Below are 18472 nucleotides of genomic sequence, written 5' to 3'. Positions count from 1 at the left end.
CGATCAAACAAGAACTAGCATGACACTGCACACACTATATTCACTGAGAAGCCAAATGACCTTTCCCTTAGCATTGGTCCCCAATGCATTCTCAAAAAGGCATCTCACTAACTTCCCTCTGGCAGATTTGGGAGGTGGTGTCATGGGGGTGAGATGAAGAAGCGGCCAAGGTTGAACTCTTACCATTTTCTGGATTGGGAATTACCTCTTTTAAAGTATATTGATTCTATCCGAAAGCGTGAAGTTGGAAAATTGGGAGATGACATGCGTTTCTTGGGCCCGAGACTCTTGAAGAATCTTTTCCATTCTTCGGTTATGTATGGAAAGATCGAAATAAAATGACTACCATTTTGGGTATTCATTTAATTTTGTTAGATCTAGGTGCTTTTCTTCTAGTACTCAAGGCTCTTTATTTTGGGGGCATATATGATACCTGGCCCCGGGGGGGATGTAAGAAAAATTACGAACTTGACCCTTAGTCCAAGTATCATATTTGGTTATTTATTGAAATCTCCTTTTGGAGGAGAAAGGTGGATTGTTATTGTAGATGATTTAGAAGATATAATTGGGGGACATGTATGGTTAGCTGTCATTTGTATACTTGGTGGAATTTGGCATATCTTAACCAAACCCTTTGCATGGGCTCGCCGTGGCTGATCGGACTTGGACTTCGTTTCGTTCTGTAAAACAGATGACGTCGGTGTCAGACCAGGGAAGGGGTCCCCGGCGTTGGCTCTCCAACACTTAAGTCAGTCACTGGAACGTGGAAAAAGCGAAACAACAGTAGAACTCAAGAATAGCGCCTACCTTCGTCGGTGATGAACCCCCTTTATATAGAGCTTCGGTGGGCAGCATGTGTGCTTCTTGAGATATGGACACACTCTCCCATGTGTCTCATGAAAGGATCTTATCAGGAAAATACCTCTAACATTATACCTTAATAGGACATGCATATCCCTGACGCGACAGTAGAAGCTTCTGCCGTACGATCCGCCTGTCAACCATACTTCATGTCAACAACACTATTTCCCAAAAAGATGTCAAGAGATACTACAATTGTCTCGTTGTTGAGCCGAGTGAGGTAGACGCTCGACTGAGACTCAGCTCCGTCCGTCGCCAAGTCCCGCTGCTTGGCTGAACGGGGTAGCCGCTCGGCCGGGATCCATCCGTGCAATGGCTATGTAGTAACATGTCCTTTCCCGTTTTGACCAGCTATCCGGTCTCCCTCGACGTCCTGATACTTCGCATTAAGCGTCAACTGTCTTACGGTCATCTTGCCGGTCAGGCCCTGACCGGCCCAACCGGCCATTGCCATTGTCCTCTATTTGGTGTTGATCATCTTAACTTTGACTTCTACCATGACAATCGACCCCCGTACCTGAAAGTGCAAAGATATATAAGAGCATAACCAACGACTGTAGCTAGCAACTCAATTATGATAACTTCAATTAACTTCCACCTGCTGTGACTTGCTCCCTTGGCACACAATGGAAGGAAGAGTAGCTTGTTGGCCATGTTACCCGTCACATGCTGTGGATATCTTTGTGTTTATCAATTTGGAGATTTTTGTTTGCCGAGTTAATTTGTAGTCTCAGTTTAGGTGTCTGACATAGGATATATTAGTTTAAGCTGGCTCTGTATGATTTCATATTAATATTCTAATCAACCTAGGAATAGGATAGAACAACTAATGCAATACTTAATCCTAGATAGTTTTTAGGAGTATCTATTATGTTTTGGAGTTTATATTTATATGAAACACGTGTATGAATGAATGAATGAATGAAGAAGATAAGTTTGAGGGGTGAAGCTTTGTTCTGGACCTCAAGACCTACCTGCTCATCCACTGTCGTCTTGAGCTAGTGATGGGATTGAGCATATCCGACTGTGAAAGGGATACATGTGGCTATGCGTGGTGCATAAGTGCTCACAACGGCCGCATCAATCCAGTATTCTCAGATCAAATGTTATTAAAAAAAAATCATCCATTAATTAAAAATTAAGAAAATGCTCTACCGTTGTATCCCTAGGAGCATGGTTCGCTTTTGATTTAAAAATATTTAGTTTGTTTTACTTTTAACTAAAACTCTTTGATAAAGTAGCTGGAAGACATGGGAATAAAGGTATATATTTTTAAAATTGTGCCTAGACAAGATATGCCTTATTTGTAAGATGGAACACGAATGAATGTGGGACAGATATTTAAATGTTCGCTCGGGTTAACGGGAGATCTATTAAAAAGACATTATAGAATAGCATTTTTGATGACAACTATTTAGCCATTTAAAATTAAGAGCAAAAATGGAGAAATCGCACTTACCTAACTTCCATAATATCAAAATCATGAAACAAAGCACGGATACCCCTTCTCATTTCATTGCTCTCAAAAGTTTTCATCTTCTCAATGTTTGCTTTGGCCATTTAAAAATTTACCATTTTCAATTTATACTATCGAATTGATATATGAGGGCATCGATATAGTAAGGGGAAAGCATATTGATTTTGATTGAAATAATTTAAAGTGTTTCATATCCATCTTTCAGTTTTGTCCGTTGACAACAGTGAATTTTAATGATAAATTTATTATAATTTTATTATAAGGTCTAAGACAATAATATTCATTAATTAATACACCAGAAGGAATTCCTCAATTTGAAAAATATCAAAATTTTAAATTTTTTAATAATATAAGTCCATTAATAAATTTCATCTCAAACTGATTAATGGATTTAGAGAATTTTAAATCATTTCAAATTAAAATTAATATAGTCATAAAGTCTTATTAATGTATTCATATATGTTTAGATCTCAATTGGAAAGCATAAATTGAGAATAGTCCATTTTTTAAATGGGTAAACAAAAATTTACAGAGGATAGAGAAATTTTTTATAGTAGTAAAAGGAGGGTATATTGAGAACGTATTATATGTTTTTGATATTATGAATGTTAATTAGGCAGGCGAAATAAAAAATTAAATCTGCTTGCGATTCTAAAAATTGAAATTAAATGACCCCTTTGGCCCAGGGCAATGGTGTAGTGATAGATGACTTCTTAATTTTCTCAAATATCTAAGTTTTGTCGTATTAATTGATATTTTTTTTTTAATAGGCATTTTATTTAAAAAGGTTGGATTAATAAATCATTGGTCGTAATTTAGGGCATCTTATAACGTCAATGTTATATCAATATCATATTAAAAATAAAAAAAAATATAATTATCTTTATAATGAAAAAATCTTTCTACAATTTTATACCTCCTACATTATAAATTATATAACTCTCTGCATTATAAATTAAATACAATACTATTTAATCATTAATGATTAAATACGAATTCCATAAAAAAAAACACGTTACTGCTTAATACAACCGAATCAATCAACTTCGGAATTACAACAGACTTTTATCTCTTGTGTGCAACCTCGGGAACTAACTATTCCTTCACTGTTCGAGGCATATAGTCAAGCTGACTAATGGACGTCATTTTAAAAAAATTAATCCGTTATCTTAACAGCTTTCTAGTATTAATCTTACCATTATTATATGAAGATTAGGCACAAGATATAATAAAATTCATATCATCAGTTATAAGAATCGATTCTTAATCATTATATTAAAAATATTCTGTGCTCATCGTCTATGCTACATTTTGGGACTTATAAATAATTTTGAAAAAATATAGATCCGCTACATTAATGACCCTTCTAGTGTCAATCATATATATATGAAAGGAGATACATACAAGTACACATGCGTCATATGTATAGTGAGGTAAATCTCAGATCATAAGTTCCTGATAATCGACCCCTAACTATTATGCCAGAAGTTTTCAAGAAGAGAGGGGAGATTTTGTTTCGTCATATTTCGAACGCCACCCAAGTTGCTTCAACTATTAAAATCTATCCTTTCTCCATCCTTTCTTAGAGTTTGGCTCTGTTTGTTTCGTAACAAAATGGCCAAGAAGATGCTCAATAAGCCAGAAATAGAGTGACATCTTTATTCTAGTAGGGAATTCGGATCCTCTATCCCGAAATATCTTTGTCACCATGTCCTTTTACCGATTAAACAGACCAGATTACATTATAAGAATGTCTATACATCAATACCGTACATATCTTAAAGATGTCATGACTATCCGATAGATAAGAAAACACAGGGATAGAGTTATTTTGGATAGACAAAAAAATATAGGGATAGAATTATTTTAAGATAGATAAGAAAATATAAGGATAGAGTTATTTTGGGATAGAGGATCCCAACTATCTCGTAGGAGGATTCACTCTATTAATTATTAAATAATTTTGATCAAAATTATTATATAAAATAATAAAAATATTAATCAAAATTTTAAATTTATATGATATAATTAATACTTTCCCATAATCATTATTACTATTTTAGAAATCAATAATTACTCTTACATAGGGAAATCAATAGCTTGCATTTTTGGAAGGAAAAAAACACTAACTCAAGTGTCATTTCAGAAATCCAAGGGTTATTTCAGAAAATTATATATATTTTTTATTTTCTAAAAATGAGATTTAAATTTTATTTTGTGAAATAAGTAATAAATTTATTTTTTAAATGGTAAGGCGATCTTTCTATCTTCTTCCTTCACAAACCTGTGATTTCTGAAGAGCTCCACATATTGTCTCTGTCTTTGCCATGGACGTCGTCTCCGGCCTCTGCTCCGCCTACCGGATCATCAACGGCGGCAGCAGCAGAAGCTTCGCCGTCTACCTCGTCGCGGCATCGTCCCTCGCTGTCGCCGCCACCGCCGCCGCCGCCGCCTTCTTCCTGCCCTCTTATACATCCGCCTTCTCACGCCGGAACATCACCCTGTCCTCGCCCACCGTTCACGCCTGGCCTGTGAGTCGTCCACCTCCCGCTCCTTGATCAAATCCATCTCCCTCGTTTCTTCAGCTACGTATCTATTCGTTGCCATCACGAGCAGGATCTGGAGGTGAGCTGGAGGAGCGCTTTGGCCACCGTCATTGGCTTCCTGGGCTCCGCCTTCGGCACCGTCGGCGGCGTGGGCGGCGGCGGCATCTTCGTCCCCATGCTAAACCTCATCGTCGGCTTCGACACCAAATCTGCCGCCGCCCTCTCCAAATGTACCACCAATCTTGATCCAAAGGGGGAAAAAAATTGAATTTTTATAAAAACAGTATCTTTATCACAATGGTGATTTCCGTGTTCAGGCATGATCATGGGGGCGTCGGCCTCGTCGGTGTGGTATAATCTCCGGGTGGCGCACCCTTCCAAGGAAGTCCCCATCATCGACTACAACCTCGCCCTTTTGTTCCAGCCCATGCTTATGCTGGGCATCACCATCGGCGTCGACCTCAGCGTCATCTTCCCCTACTGGCTCATCACCGTGCTCATCATCATCCTCTTCATAGGCACTTCCTCAAGATCAATGTTCAGGGGCGTTCAGATGTGGAAGCAGGAAACTCTCCTCAAGGTCGAATTATATCTTCCTTTCATGATTTAGACTCTGCCTCTCTGCAATCCTCTGTTTATTGACCTAGCAACCGCAGATGGAGATGGAGAAGCAAGTAGCGGCTCAGCAATCGAATCAAAAACAGGGTGTGTAGCAAGATAAACATTTGATCAATTTATAGAAACTGATATATGATTAAATATGTATGTTCTTCACTTCTTCGACAGTGGATGTCGACACCAAATACGAGCCTCTCCTTCCTCAACCGGAGAAAACCACACTTGTAAGTGCTGCTCCTCCCTGCTCGAGATACTTCCTGATCGTGTCACTGATTCCATTGCATGTTGATGAAATGCTGAAGGAGGTGTTGATGTTCAACATAAGGTGGAAGGGGATCACTGTGTTGATGCTGGTCTGGTTCACCTTTTTACTCCTCCAGATTCTTAAGGTGCGTTTTTTTTACTAAATAAAGGCTCCTGCAACCTTTTTTCTCTCTGTGCGCGCTCTGTGCTCATATTTGTCTGTACGTTGCAGAGCAAGTCGGAAAGCTGCAGCCTTTTCCACTGGGTGGTAACCGTCGGCCAGGTGGGTGGCTTCGTAGTTTACTTAGGGACCTCGTTTTGGCCGCCCAAATATTCGTTCGAGATTGTTAATCGAGTTACTGCCGGTGGTCGGCGACGAGCAGTTTCCGGTGGCGCTGATCGTGTTCGGGAAGAAGGCGGCAGAGTTGTGGAGGGAGAGTCGGTTGCGGCGGATGCGAGGCAACTGGGAGTGCGTCTGCGAAGCCTCCATCGAGTGGACGCCCGTGCAGTTGCTGTTCTGCGCATTCTGCGGCCTCCTCGGCGGCACCGTCGGCGGTCTCCTGGGCTCCGGCGGCGGCTTCATACTCGGCCCCCTCCTCCTCGAAATCGGCGTCATCCCTCAAGTCCGCCTTCGATCCCAAAATTTGAAAAGAAGCAAAAAGATAAAGAAAAATCTAATCTTTATATTGTTTGAATTTCAGGTTGCTAGCGCCACAGCAACATTTGTGATGATGTTCTCGTCGTCTTTATCAGTATTGGAGTTCTACTTCCTCAAGAGATTCCCCATCCCTTACGGTAAGGCAGTAATTGCTCGAAACCTGCATCAAAACACTCGACAGTTACGAAGATCTTTGTTCTTCCTGTGGCATGCAGCTCTCTACCTCATTGCTGTGTCTGTGTTGGCCGGGTTCTGGGGCCAGTCCTTCGTCAGGAAGATTGTAAAGATCCTAAAAAGAGCATCCATAATCGTCTTCATTCTCTCCGCAGTCATCTTCGCCAGTGCTCTAACCATGGGTACGCCTGCCTTTAGATCACCATTAAATTGTGTGTTCATGAGCATTGCTAACTCAAGTTGAATTCTTCCATTTTTATCAGGAGTCGTTGGCACACAGAAGTCCATTTCTATGATTAAACACCATGAATACATGGGATTCCTGAGCTTTTGTCAGAAATAACTAGTTTTTTTCTCGAGGTAAAGGAGTAAATTGTCAGTAGAGACGCAGTCAGTGGTGGTTTATACTTTATACCTAGTTGATCAGATCATGTCTTGGATCTAAACCAATGAAGCTCCCTTATCTGTTTGAATTTGTAGATTTTATTTTGATTAGAAATTCATCATTTCATGACTGTGCTTACAGATGAAAACTGAAATATATAGATGACAAGAAACAGCTAATTTAAAGAATACAAAGTAGAAGATGAGAACAAACAGCAATTTTGAAGCAATGAATTTGAATATATCTTTTAATTTTATACTTTTTAAACTGAATTACCAGGGCAATAAATTTCTAATGAAAACTCTCTACTCAACTAGAGGTGTAAACGAGGCGAATCGTATTTTTAAATATTTGAGTTTTACTCGTTTATAATTGAACCAAACTCGAATTTTATTTAACGAATGTATTCATAGTTCACGAGCTTATTTGAACTTTTATCGAGCATAAACGAGATTAATAAATATAAATTATAAATTTAAATATCTATTCAAAATTAAATTATATATTTAGAGAAAATTATAATATTCTTATTAAAATTTATAATTCTATTCTAATAAATATATTTAATATATTTAATGTCTCGATCTCAGAAACTACTTTCACCAGAATTCCCTTCCGGTTCTCGCAGTGTGTCTTGATCAGGATGGTCTTCTGGCACACTCGCTTCGATCTCCGGCAATGTCTCATCAGACTGGCCTCGAACGTCGACGTCGTCTGGCTTGTTCAAGAGCACGGCCGACTCCACTCTCCTCTTTGCGACCTGATCCTCCAGTGCCTTGATCTTCTCCTGAAGCTGCTTCAGGTACCTGATGGTGTCCCCGAGAACTGAAGCCTTGTCCATCTTCCAGTCAAAAAAGTCACATTCTCTGAAATCAAACATGAACTCGATTGAATTGCAAGTATCTACCTTCTTGAGGCCGGGGATTATTGCAAACAGAGCTATGAGACTCTCACTGAGCCTCTCCTTGTCTTACTCTCGGCGATGGCATGCTCCTGGTGCTGAGACGTAGCTTTATTCCCCATTCTGCTCTTCTTCGCAGCTCCTTGTCCTTCTTTGTTAGTTCCATCAGGAGCCAAATGATAGAATCTCGTGGGCATGGCCCATGACGATAAAAGGGAGTCCACCTGCCACGGGTCAATTGACACAGTATCGGTCAAAGTCAAGGTGATCAACATCGGAGCTTACGGAAAGAGCCTTGGCCAAAAGTGATTGTCTGGTTATCCCGATCGATAAAGGAGTGGCCGAGTGGATCACCCGGCCAGTCAGACAAATGGACATCATGGGTCGGTCAGACGAATGGACAACCCGTAGTTGGTTGTTTCGGTCGGCAGGAAAACGAGCCGCTCGGACTACCCGTACGGCAGGAAAACGAGCCGATCAGACTGCCCGTCCGGCACAAGAATGACACTATACAGGAGGAGACGAGAAAACAAAAGAGAACACTTCGTCTGTCATCATTAAATATGAAGAAGTCAAGACCAAGAAGAATACTCCATTTATTATTAATGCACAGAAATCAAGACAAAGAAGCATTTCTCTAACAATTAATATCATTAAATAATGGTAGATGAACGATCACAAAAAAAGATATAAAAGGGTACGCCAGGTATGAGGAAAGACAAGATTGATCATTTTCTTGATTACTCATTCTCTCTTCCTGATTTTGACTTGAGCATCGGAGGACCAACGTCAGAGATCCCTATCCTGGTTTTGTTTTGTTTTGCAGGATTGAAGTCTTCATCCCATTAGTGGTCACCCCATCCTCAGCTTTCCAGCTTCCTTCTTTTAGACAAAATTAATTTGGCGCCTTCTGTGGGAACGTGACCTATATCCGAATAAGAAGATGGAAGACGCTGGACGACTCACAACAGTGGCTAACGCAAGACGATCTTGATACACTAATACAAGCTCGAGTGACGAAGATATTGGAGCAATAGCAACAGGCGTTGACCGATCAGCCAACGTATGAGCCTGCTGCATCTGCAGCAGGTCGACAGGTTGAAAGAGAGAGGGAAGATTGAGCGGATCAACTTTCCGCTCGGGAGCCAAATAGGAGACCGATCGACTCCTATGGGGACGCTGGTAATGCGTCAATCCCCTTCAACCGAGCGTTATCATGGGCTCCTCCAGAAGAAAGAGGCTGAGCGGATAGAGATCGGGGATCTTCTTTGGATGAGGCGCCCATGCGAGATGCACAAAAGGAAAAAGCGCCAAGGGAAGACGACTTGCCCAAGCGGGTCAATCAACAATTTTCGGAAGGGATCCTAAATGACCCTATGCTGAATCATTACACCCCGCTAACGATCGAGGAGTACAATGGAGCAACCGATCTCGACAATCATTTGACCAAGTTTGGCAACGCTACCACCCTTCACCAATATACAGACGGGATGAAATACTGAGTCTTCCTTACCACTTTATTTGGAACAGCGTAACGATGGTTCAAACGGTTACTGAACAGCTCGATCCACAATTTCAAGGACATCCGAGTGGAATTCCTATATCACTTTGCTAGTAGTCACTGCTACCAGAAAACGAGCGTGAATCTGTTCTCGTTGAAGCAAGGGCTCCGAGAGGCCCTGAGGGCATATATCCAGCGCTTCAATCAGGTGGCGATGAACATTCCAGCAGTCTCCTCAGATGTGTTGATGAACGCCTTCACCCAAGGGCTCACCGAGGGAGAGTTCTTTCGATCGCTCATTCAGCGGTCGCCGAAGGACTTTGGTCATCTCCAAAAGAAGACCAATGAATACATTAATGTGGAAGAAACTCAGGCGGCAAGGAAGAATGAGACGAATGCTGATCCCACAGGAGCATCCGAGCGGCGTCAATTGAGCAGTCATCAACCACCAAAAGGGCCTCTGTCGGGATCCACTCCACACTAGGAGACTCGGCCACATCCCGTACAGCAAGTGGCGGTCGCTCATCCAAGAAACAAGAGGTAGGCACCGATGTTTTGCACCTTCTACCAGTCGACAACACACAATACTAGGGACTGATACGACCTAGCAACTAGCAAGTTAGTTCCGTGCAAATACAGCCGACGATCGCCACTTCCGGATCAGCGCCACCGAAGTCGATGTGCAGAATTAAGGAATTCAGAAAGGATGACCAGACCACGCCACCACCAACCACAAAGGGACTGAATCCCTGCCCGAGCCTCCTCTGAATGGATCAGACCGTCCGCAAAGGAAGAAGAGAATTGAAATAACATCGCTCGAGGGGAGATAGGAATGATCGTCGGTGGGTCAACCAGTGGAGATTCTAACTGAGCAAGGAAGTTGCATGCACGGGGACTCGAGATCCATGTCATTGGCTACATCAAGGAGAAAGCTGAGGTACCTGAGATTAGTTTCGTGCCTAAGGATTTGGAGAGAGTGGAGGTCCCCCACGATGATGCATTAATCATTCAAGCAGTAATTGTCAATTATACAGTCCATCGCACTTTTATTGAAAGGGAGCTCGATAAATATCATATACAGGAAGGCATTCGATCAATTGCAAATTGATCGAAGTGAACTGTTGCCAATGACGATTCCGCTCTACGACTTCACAGGCAATGAAGTGTTGCCAATCAGCCAAGTCAAGTTGGCCATCTTACTCAGAGAAGAACCCTTGAAGCAGACAAGGACCACAAATTTCATAGTGGTAGATGCGCCTTCAGCCTACAACGTCATCTTGGGTCGACCGACACTCAATGAGTTTCAAGCGATGGTGTCCACCTACTGCCAGAAGATCAAATTCCCGGTGGACGGTAAAGTAGGAGAAGTCAAAGGAGATCAGTTGGCCGCTCAGCGTTGTTGCGTCGAGATGGTCAGAACGAAAGCACGAGCCACTCGGAAGACACCTTGGCTGGATGTGAACTCCATCATTGAAAATCCCCCCACGTTGGTCTACGAAGAGAAAGAAGAAGTTCATATCTACCCTAAGCACCCGAAAGCAACCACCTTCATCGTCGCCGATCTAGAGGACGAGAAAAAAGCGGAGCTGATAGCCTGCCTCAGACAAAATCATAAGTTGTCCGGCATTTCGCCAAGTGTGGCTCAGCACGAACTACACGTCCGACCAGACGTGCGGTCGGTAAAACAAAAGAAAAGGGACTTCAGCACGGAATAGAACTTGTTCATCCAAGCGGAGATAGATAAATTGCTGGAGGTCGGCCACATACGGGAGGTACAATTTCCGAACTGGCTTGCTAACATCATACTGGTCCCCAAGCCGGACAACAAATGGAGGGTCTGCATATACTTCCACGACCTGAATAAAGCGTGCCTAAAGGATTTCTATCCACTACCCGGATAAACCAGATGGTGGACTCTACGGTAGGTTGCGAGCTGATCTGCATGCTCAGCACATATCAAGGTTATCACAAAGTGTCGCTCGCCTGAAGATCAAGAAATGGTCAACTTTATAACGACCGATGGAACATTCTGCTATAAAGTCATGCTGTTCAGACTAAAAAATGCCAACGCCACCTACAGAAGCTCATGAACAAGGTGTTCCAACAGTAAATCGGTCGAAACATAGAGGTATATGTCGACAACATATTAATAAAATCTTCAAGAGTTGTTGATCTTTGCACAGACATCAAGGAGACCTTCCAAATTTTGATGGCTTATGGAATAATGTTGAACCCGAACAACTGTCTGTTCGGCGCCAAGGGCAGTCGATTCCTGGGATACATCGTCACCGAGCGAGGGATCGAGGCGAATCTGAGCAAGGTCAAGGCTCTGCAAGATATGTCACCGCCACGCAACTTGAAGGAAGCCCAACGGTTGACCGGATTTATAACCGCTCTGTCTAGATTCATATCCAAATCATCCGACCAGAACCTACCATTCTTCAAGGTGCTACGTCGGGCGACAAAATTTCAGTAGGATGTGGAGTGCGACCGGGCATTTGAAGAGCTCAAAGATTAACTCAACTCCTTACCTATATTAGCTAAACTGAGCACAGGAGAGCCGCTCTGGATCTATCTATCATCCACCGAAAATGTGGTTGACTCGACATTAGTTAAGAAGAATGGGCAAGAGCAACAACCCATGTATTTTTTAAGTCATATATTGAAAGACGCTGAATCCAGCTACACTGGTTTGGAAAAATTAGCTTATGCTTTGGTACTAGCTGTTCGGAGACTCCGCCCGTACTTCCTTTCCCATCTTATCGTCGTGATGACCAATAATACCTTGGGAAGAGTCCTCCTCAACCCAGAAGCATCTGATCGGTTGATCAAGTGGGCAACTGAACTAAGTGAGTTTGACATCTAATATCAACCCCGAACGGTGATAAAAGCATAGGCCTTGGCTGATTTCATCACAGAAATCCAGAAATGACGAGTTAGAAGTAACTTGGAGAATATATGTTGATGACTCTTCCACCCGGCAAGGCAGTGGGATCGACATCCTGCTCATTTCCCCAAAGGAAGACCGAATGCAACTTTTAGTTCTGCTGGATTATGGAGCCACCAACAATGAGGTTGAGTATGAAGCCTTGATAGCCGACTTGCAAGCAGCGAGGCATGTTAGAGCCACAAAGGTCCTCATTCACTCGGACTCCCAGTTGGCCGCCCAGCAACTGTCGGGGCGTTCAAGATTTGCAACCCCCGGCTCAAGTTATATGTAGAAGCCTTCGAGAAGCTAAAGACAAATTTTCATGAAGTCATTGTACAAAAGATTCCTCGATCGGACAATCAAGCAGCAGATGAATTAGCTAAGTTAGCTAGTTCATTATCACCTGTCATGATCAGCCAGCCAATCGAACAGGTTTCTTTGGTGTTGCATATTGACCGGATGGAGGGAGTTGTGTTTCCGAGCGACTGGAGAACGTCGTTAATCGAATTTCTCTGATCTGGAAGTACGCCGGCCGACCAAGAGGCGGTGCGTCTATTAAAGAAGAGGGGTGGATGGTTCACTTTAGTTGGAGATCAGCTGTACAAAAGAGCCTTCTCTAGGCCTTTGCTCAAGTGTGTTGAACCAGAGGACACAGCGTTCATCTTGCAAGAAGTACACTAAGGCTCTTGTGGAAGCCATCCGGTCGGTCGTTCGCTAGCTCAAAAAATTCTCCTGGCCGAATACTTTTAGCCAACGCTCCAAGAGGATGTCGCTCGGACGACAACCACATGCTTGTCCTTCCAAAGTATCACAATATTTCGCATCGACCGACAGAAGAGACGAAGTCTTCCACGGCATTCTGCTCGTTCGAACAATGGGGGATGGACATCGTGTGGTCATTTCCCATGGCGACGAGTCAGCGAAGGTTCTTGCTCGTTGCTGTGGACTACTTTTCAAAATGGGTGGAGGTTGAGCCCCTGGCAAAGATAAGTGAGAAGATGGTCATCAAGTTTATCTAGCAGAACATCCTCGGTCAGTTTGACATTCCTCGCTGGCTCGTCTCGGATAACAGGAGGCAGTTCGCAGGTCAAAAGCTCAGGAAGTGGTGAGAAGGTTATGGCATCCAACAGGCCTTCACCTCAGTCGCTTACCCCTAGAGCAACGACCTGGTGAAGGTCACAAACCGAGAGATCCTCATAGGCTTACGAACCCGGCTCGACCACACAGGAGGTAGACGAGCTCTCAAGTGTCTTGTGGGCACTTCACATGACTCCAAAGGAGGCGACCGGCGTAACACCATTCCAACTGGTGTACGGAGGAGAGGCGGTGGTTCCTTTAGAAGTGGGAGTAGAATCCGACCGGGTGCGACTCTACAACGAGGGAAATGGCGAGCGAAGATTAATGGAGCTTAACTTGGTGGATGAAGCGCGGGATAATACGGTCATGCGGCTGATGGCTTACCGACAGCGGATGAGGCAAAATTACAATAGGAGGGTGATCCCAAAATCCTTCTAGGTCGGTGATCTGGTGTGGAAGAAAATCAACCCGGTCGGCAACGTCACCAAACTCGATGCACCATGGGTGGGACCTTACAAGGTCATACAGAAACTCCGCTAAGGGGCCTATTACTTGGAAGATGAAAACGAAAGACGACTCGAGTGACCATGGAGCGCGAATCATCTCCAATCCTACAGACCTGGGTGAGAGGTGCGTGAGCAAATATAAATGTACTTGTGTATATGACTTCTGGATGCAGGGACAACATGAATAAAAACTAAAGCTTTCCAGACTCTTGGGCCGACCAGGCCAAGTTAAAAGTAGAGAAGCGACTATAAACCCCAATCTCCATCAACGGTTGAGCGGCGACCTTAAACCCCTGTCTCCATCAACGGTCGATCAGCGATCTTAAACCCCTATCTCCATCAACGGTCGAGCGGCGACCTTAAACCCCTATCTCCGTCAACGGTCGAGCGGCGGCCTTAAATCCCTGTCTTCATCAACAGTTGAGTGGTGATCTTAAACCCCTGTCTTCGTCAGTGGTCGAGTGGCGACCTTAAGCCCCTGTCTTCGTCAACGGTCAAGCGACGACCTTAAACCTCTGTTTCCATCAATGGTCGAGCGGCGACCTTAAACCCCTGTCTTCGTCAATGGTCGAGCGGAGACCTTAAACCCCTATCTTCGTCAGTGGTCGAACGGTGACCTTAAACTCCTATTTTGGTCAGCGGTCGGGTGACAATCTTAAACTCATGTCTACGCTATAATGGTCAAGCGACAACCTTGAAAACAAAACGGATCGATCGACTAAGTAGATAAGCCATTTTTTATCGAAAAAACACGAGGCCACACTTTAGTTTGCGCAACGCTTGAAAAACGAGTCAAAAAATTAAAATACTAGAAGAATATAGAGGTTATCCGGATGAGCAAACATTCAAAGAAACTTCAAAATTGTTTACAGAGGCAGAACACTCAACGGGCTCACTGCAGATAATCTAAGACATCATCAGACAGTGACTCAGTTAGCTTATCCTGACTGATAATCTTGCTTGATAGACCGGCGGGGAGGTAGCCGCCTTCCCTGAGTTGGCCGAACATCCATTCGATCACCAGGTCAAATAGACAAAGGGCTCAATCGATGACCTTGTCATTAAAAGCATCTGAGCGGATGTAGGATCGCTTTATGAGATCGAACCTACTTGACTCGGCCTCCTGATACGTCTCTAAGGTCATTCGGGAGTCGTCAAACTCTGCCTTCAGCGCCGTCGGCTCCTCATCTTTTGCAGCGAGTTGGGTTTTCGTCATAGTTTGCTCAACCAACCGCCCGTCCCGCTCTGCTTTCAGGGCAGCTTCAGCTTCCTTCAAGTTCTAGGCCAACACCCAAAACTCTTTGTTTTTGATCTCCAGATCTTCAATAGCTCGGAGTTTCCTAGTGTTGGCTGAATGGATTTTGGATTCAAAAGTATTTGCTTGTTTATTAAGCTGAGCTAATTGGTTGGCCTGTTCAACGTTTTTTCCCTTCTCTTCCTCCAGTAGCTCGGCGCTCTTAGCCAGATCGGCTCTTAGTTGAGCCATCTCAACATTCATCTACTCCAACTGCGCCTGAGAAGCAGATGATTGGCCGCTCGGTGCCCTCAGCTACTTAACTTCCTGCTCTAGAAAAGCAAGTCTTTGGCACATGGCCAGACTCTCTATCCAATACCGCAAGGAATCAGGAAAAAATAAGCGTCGATCGGAGATACATTAAGAACATACAAAACACTTAGCCCAGTGGACATCTGGGTATGGCTGTCCGCGAGCGCCCCCGGAGGCATGACCGCTGTAAGAATCTGCCCATATCTGTGTGAGCGACCCCTGAATGATTATCTGCTGCTCGAGGGCTCAGGATTCAGCGCCGTCTGACTCACGCCATTCCTTAGTCTAAAGATGGATAACCGCCGTTATGTGGCGTTGGCTGCTCGAGGCTGATTGGGCTGAGGTCGCTCTACCAAATGGCCGAGATGTTGACATTGGCTAGATACCAGATTTTTGAATCTTCGGCGCGATGGCATAAAAGTAACTGGCGGCGCACAAATAGTTCCTTGTGGTAGACCGGACAGGGATTGTGTCTGATTCGATGATATAGGGGGAATGGTCGTCGTGGCAGGAGTTGGCATTGAGTTGTCAACCTGTTCGGCGAAAGGAAGGTGCGGGCTAGTCCTGGTGGAGGTCCGCACCACGGAGGAAGAAGATCGCGATGTCGCCTCCGCTCGACACCTCTTGCGGCTTATCAGTGGTTCCCCAGAAGAAGTAGAATCCAACGTCCCCTCAATCAGAATCACCGGCAGCTGTGTGGAGGGAGGATTCGATGCACCAACCGATCCATCGCTAGGCGTCCGGTTGGCTATCCCTTCGCTCACTAAGGCTGGCGCTCCCTGGCTCTCTCCAAGCGCATCTTCTTGTGAGCCGATCGGCTGCACACCTCGGCTCTTCAACTCGGCCTCGGTCGCCGCGTTGATCTCAGCGTGTGTGAGCTTAGCTTTGCCGGCCAAACGTGAATGCAACATGAATTGGGCTGCAAAAGAAAAGGAAAAATCAGTTAGATTCAAAAATTATAACCAAGGAAGAGTGTACCTAGGCTGGACAAAAGCTTCGTGCGGATCGGGCTCAAGCCGAACACGTAGAGGACCCCCTCGTGCGGCAATTTGTGAATATGGTACTTTTGCCTGGCCAATTGTGAGGCAGCATGGAGGTAGTCCGAGCGGCTCTTGTATTTATTGCGCTCTGGCAGGTTCAGCACCACTAATTGTCAGCTGGTCAGGAAATCAGGACGATCAGAGAATTTGACAAAGAAGTAGTATTCCCTCCAATGTTTATTAGAGGACGACATCTTATCGAAAAAGACCAAGACCACTCGGGCTGTGAATAAGAAGGTCCCCGGCTCAGACAATTTGGAATAATAAAAATAATGGAAGAGTCAAGGAGTAAGGGGAATGTCGTGCAGGTGGAATAGAACGACGACCCCGCACAGCAACCGAAAGGAGTTTGACACTAGTTGGTAGAGAAAAATATAAAAATATTTACAAACAGCAAAAAAAGGTGGATTGGGAACCACATACCGGCAGTAAATTAGTCCCTAAAAAATGTTACGAAAACGAGCGGCGGTTCGGTCGGACGGTCAAAGCCAAAGGGGAGACCAATTTGATAGTTAGGCAGAATTTCATATGCAACCCTCAAACTCTTTGTATCGTCTGTGTCGAACCTCGACTCAATAGAAGTGTACCAGAATCTAGGAACGATGACGAGAGACTGAGATGAGCTTGCCATCAAAAGAACGAAAGAACAAGATCAAAGATGAACGATAAATGAACACTAGACCGAATCGATCGAAGACCTTACAAGGAAGATCACACAGAATCGATCAAAGAAGCGGGAGATTACTAGAGTACAAGGAGATCACCAGTGAAGAAGCGGAATGCCACAACAGCGAAACTCGAAGACGAAGGCACGAAGAGGAGAAGACGACGACACATGAGAGCCTTATAAACCTCACGGTCGGTCGCTCTCAACCGTCCGATCCAAGGTTTCGAAAACTTAGAAGAAGATCTAACCATGAAATTGAAAAATGCGCTAGTCACATCAACAGAGGATATTCGCCTATCTTGTCAGGCGTGCAGCAGTAGAAAGAGGGCCACGTGGCATGTAGTTACCGAACAACATTTAATGAACTTAATTAAAAGGGATGGTCGCGTGCTTGGCCATAATTGTCAGGGATTTGCTTAGGTTTCGAGAAATATGGATGACATCAGCAACGACCACGCTCGCTCAAAGAAGCGCATTTGGAAAATTCTCGAAAGTATTGCCGCTTATCGTCTCAATCTTCATAAGGTTACCGGACTGATCGTCCATTTGCTATGATTAGACAACGACCGAGCGGCGTTGGTTGATGCACCAATCAGATACTAGGGACCGAACACTCCGATCGGACGTAGAACTCACCAAGAAAATCAGTGGTCCAGTCAGTCAGACATGCAACCTCCTTCAATTAGACTTGAGGGGGAGGCTTGTGATGTGGCAATAAAAGGGAGCCCACCTATCACGGGTCAATTGACATGGTGTCGGTCAAAGTCAAGGCGGTCAACGTCGGGCTTACGGAAAGAACCTCGGCTAAAGATGGCTCTCTGGTTATCCCGGTCGACAAAAGAGTAGCTGATTGGATCATCTGGCAGGTCAAACAAATATAATGGACATCATGGGCCGGTCAAATGAATGGACAACCCATAGTTGGTTGTTTCGGTCGGCAGGAAAATGAGCCGCTCGGACCGCCCGTCCGGCAAGAAAACGAGTCGATCGAACTGTTCGTCCTGCAAAGAATGACACTACACAGGAGGAGATGAGAAAATAAAAAAGAACACTCCGTCTATCATCATTAAATATGAAAAAGTCAAGACCAAGAAGAACACTCTATTTATCATTAATGCATAGAAGTCAAGACAAAGAAGTCTTCTTTTGACAATTAATATCATTAAATAAGGACAGATGAACGATCACAAAGAAAGGTATAAAAGGGTACGTCAGATATGAGGAAAGACATGATTGATCATTTTTTTGATTACTCATTCTCTCTTCCTGATTTTGACTTGAGCGTCAGAGAGTCAATGTCAGGGATCCCTGCCCTGATTTGGTTTGGTTTGTAGGATTGAAGT

The 18472-nt window shown here is 44.1% G+C and overlaps 1 protein-coding gene across 2 annotated transcripts; it reads left to right on the top strand.

Annotated features, from left to right (window-relative positions):
- The first annotated feature begins 4604 nt into the window (after window positions 1-4604).
- LOC121979344 (sulfite exporter TauE/SafE family protein 4-like) lies at window positions 4605-7088 on the top strand. Of its 2 annotated transcripts, XM_042531325.1 has the most exons (11): window positions 4605-4869; window positions 4955-5114; window positions 5202-5464; window positions 5541-5589; window positions 5671-5726; window positions 5805-5891; window positions 5978-6028; window positions 6129-6368; window positions 6447-6540; window positions 6619-6759; window positions 6841-7088. In XM_042531325.1, the coding sequence occupies exons 1-11, from the start codon at window positions 4666-4668 to the stop codon at window positions 6918-6920; spliced, it is 1425 nt and encodes a 474-aa protein (XP_042387259.1). In that variant the 5' UTR covers window positions 4605-4665; the 3' UTR covers window positions 6921-7088. The 2 variants fall into 2 exon arrangements, with proteins under 2 accessions (XP_042387259.1, XP_042387258.1); XM_042531324.1 differs by having other exon boundaries at window positions 6447-6759.
- Window positions 7089-18472: the final 11384 nt, after the last annotated feature.

The sequence above is a fragment of the Zingiber officinale genome, chromosome 5A (assembly GCF_018446385.1).
Source record: "Zingiber officinale cultivar Zhangliang chromosome 5A, Zo_v1.1, whole genome shotgun sequence".
In the NCBI taxonomy this organism is placed as follows: Eukaryota; Viridiplantae; Streptophyta; class Magnoliopsida; order Zingiberales; family Zingiberaceae; genus Zingiber; species Zingiber officinale.
The sequence above is the reverse complement of the archived record's forward strand: the minus strand, read 5'-3'. Positions and strand labels throughout refer to the sequence as shown.

What these genes read in the sequence shown, in the direction of transcription:
- LOC121979344 (XM_042531324.1), top strand. Translation starts at nt 4,666, where the DNA reads ATGGACGTCGTCTCCGGCCTCTGCTCCGCCTACCGGATCATCAACGGC. An exon ending in CCACCGTTCACGCCTGGCCT is followed by an intron (nt 4,870 to 4,954) that starts GTGAGTCGTCCA and finishes CATCACGAGCAG; the next exon opens with GATCTGGAGGTGAGCTGGAG. An exon ending in AACCGGAGAAAACCACACTT is followed by an intron (nt 5,727 to 5,804) that starts GTAAGTGCTGCT and finishes GAAATGCTGAAG; the next exon opens with GAGGTGTTGATGTTCAACAT.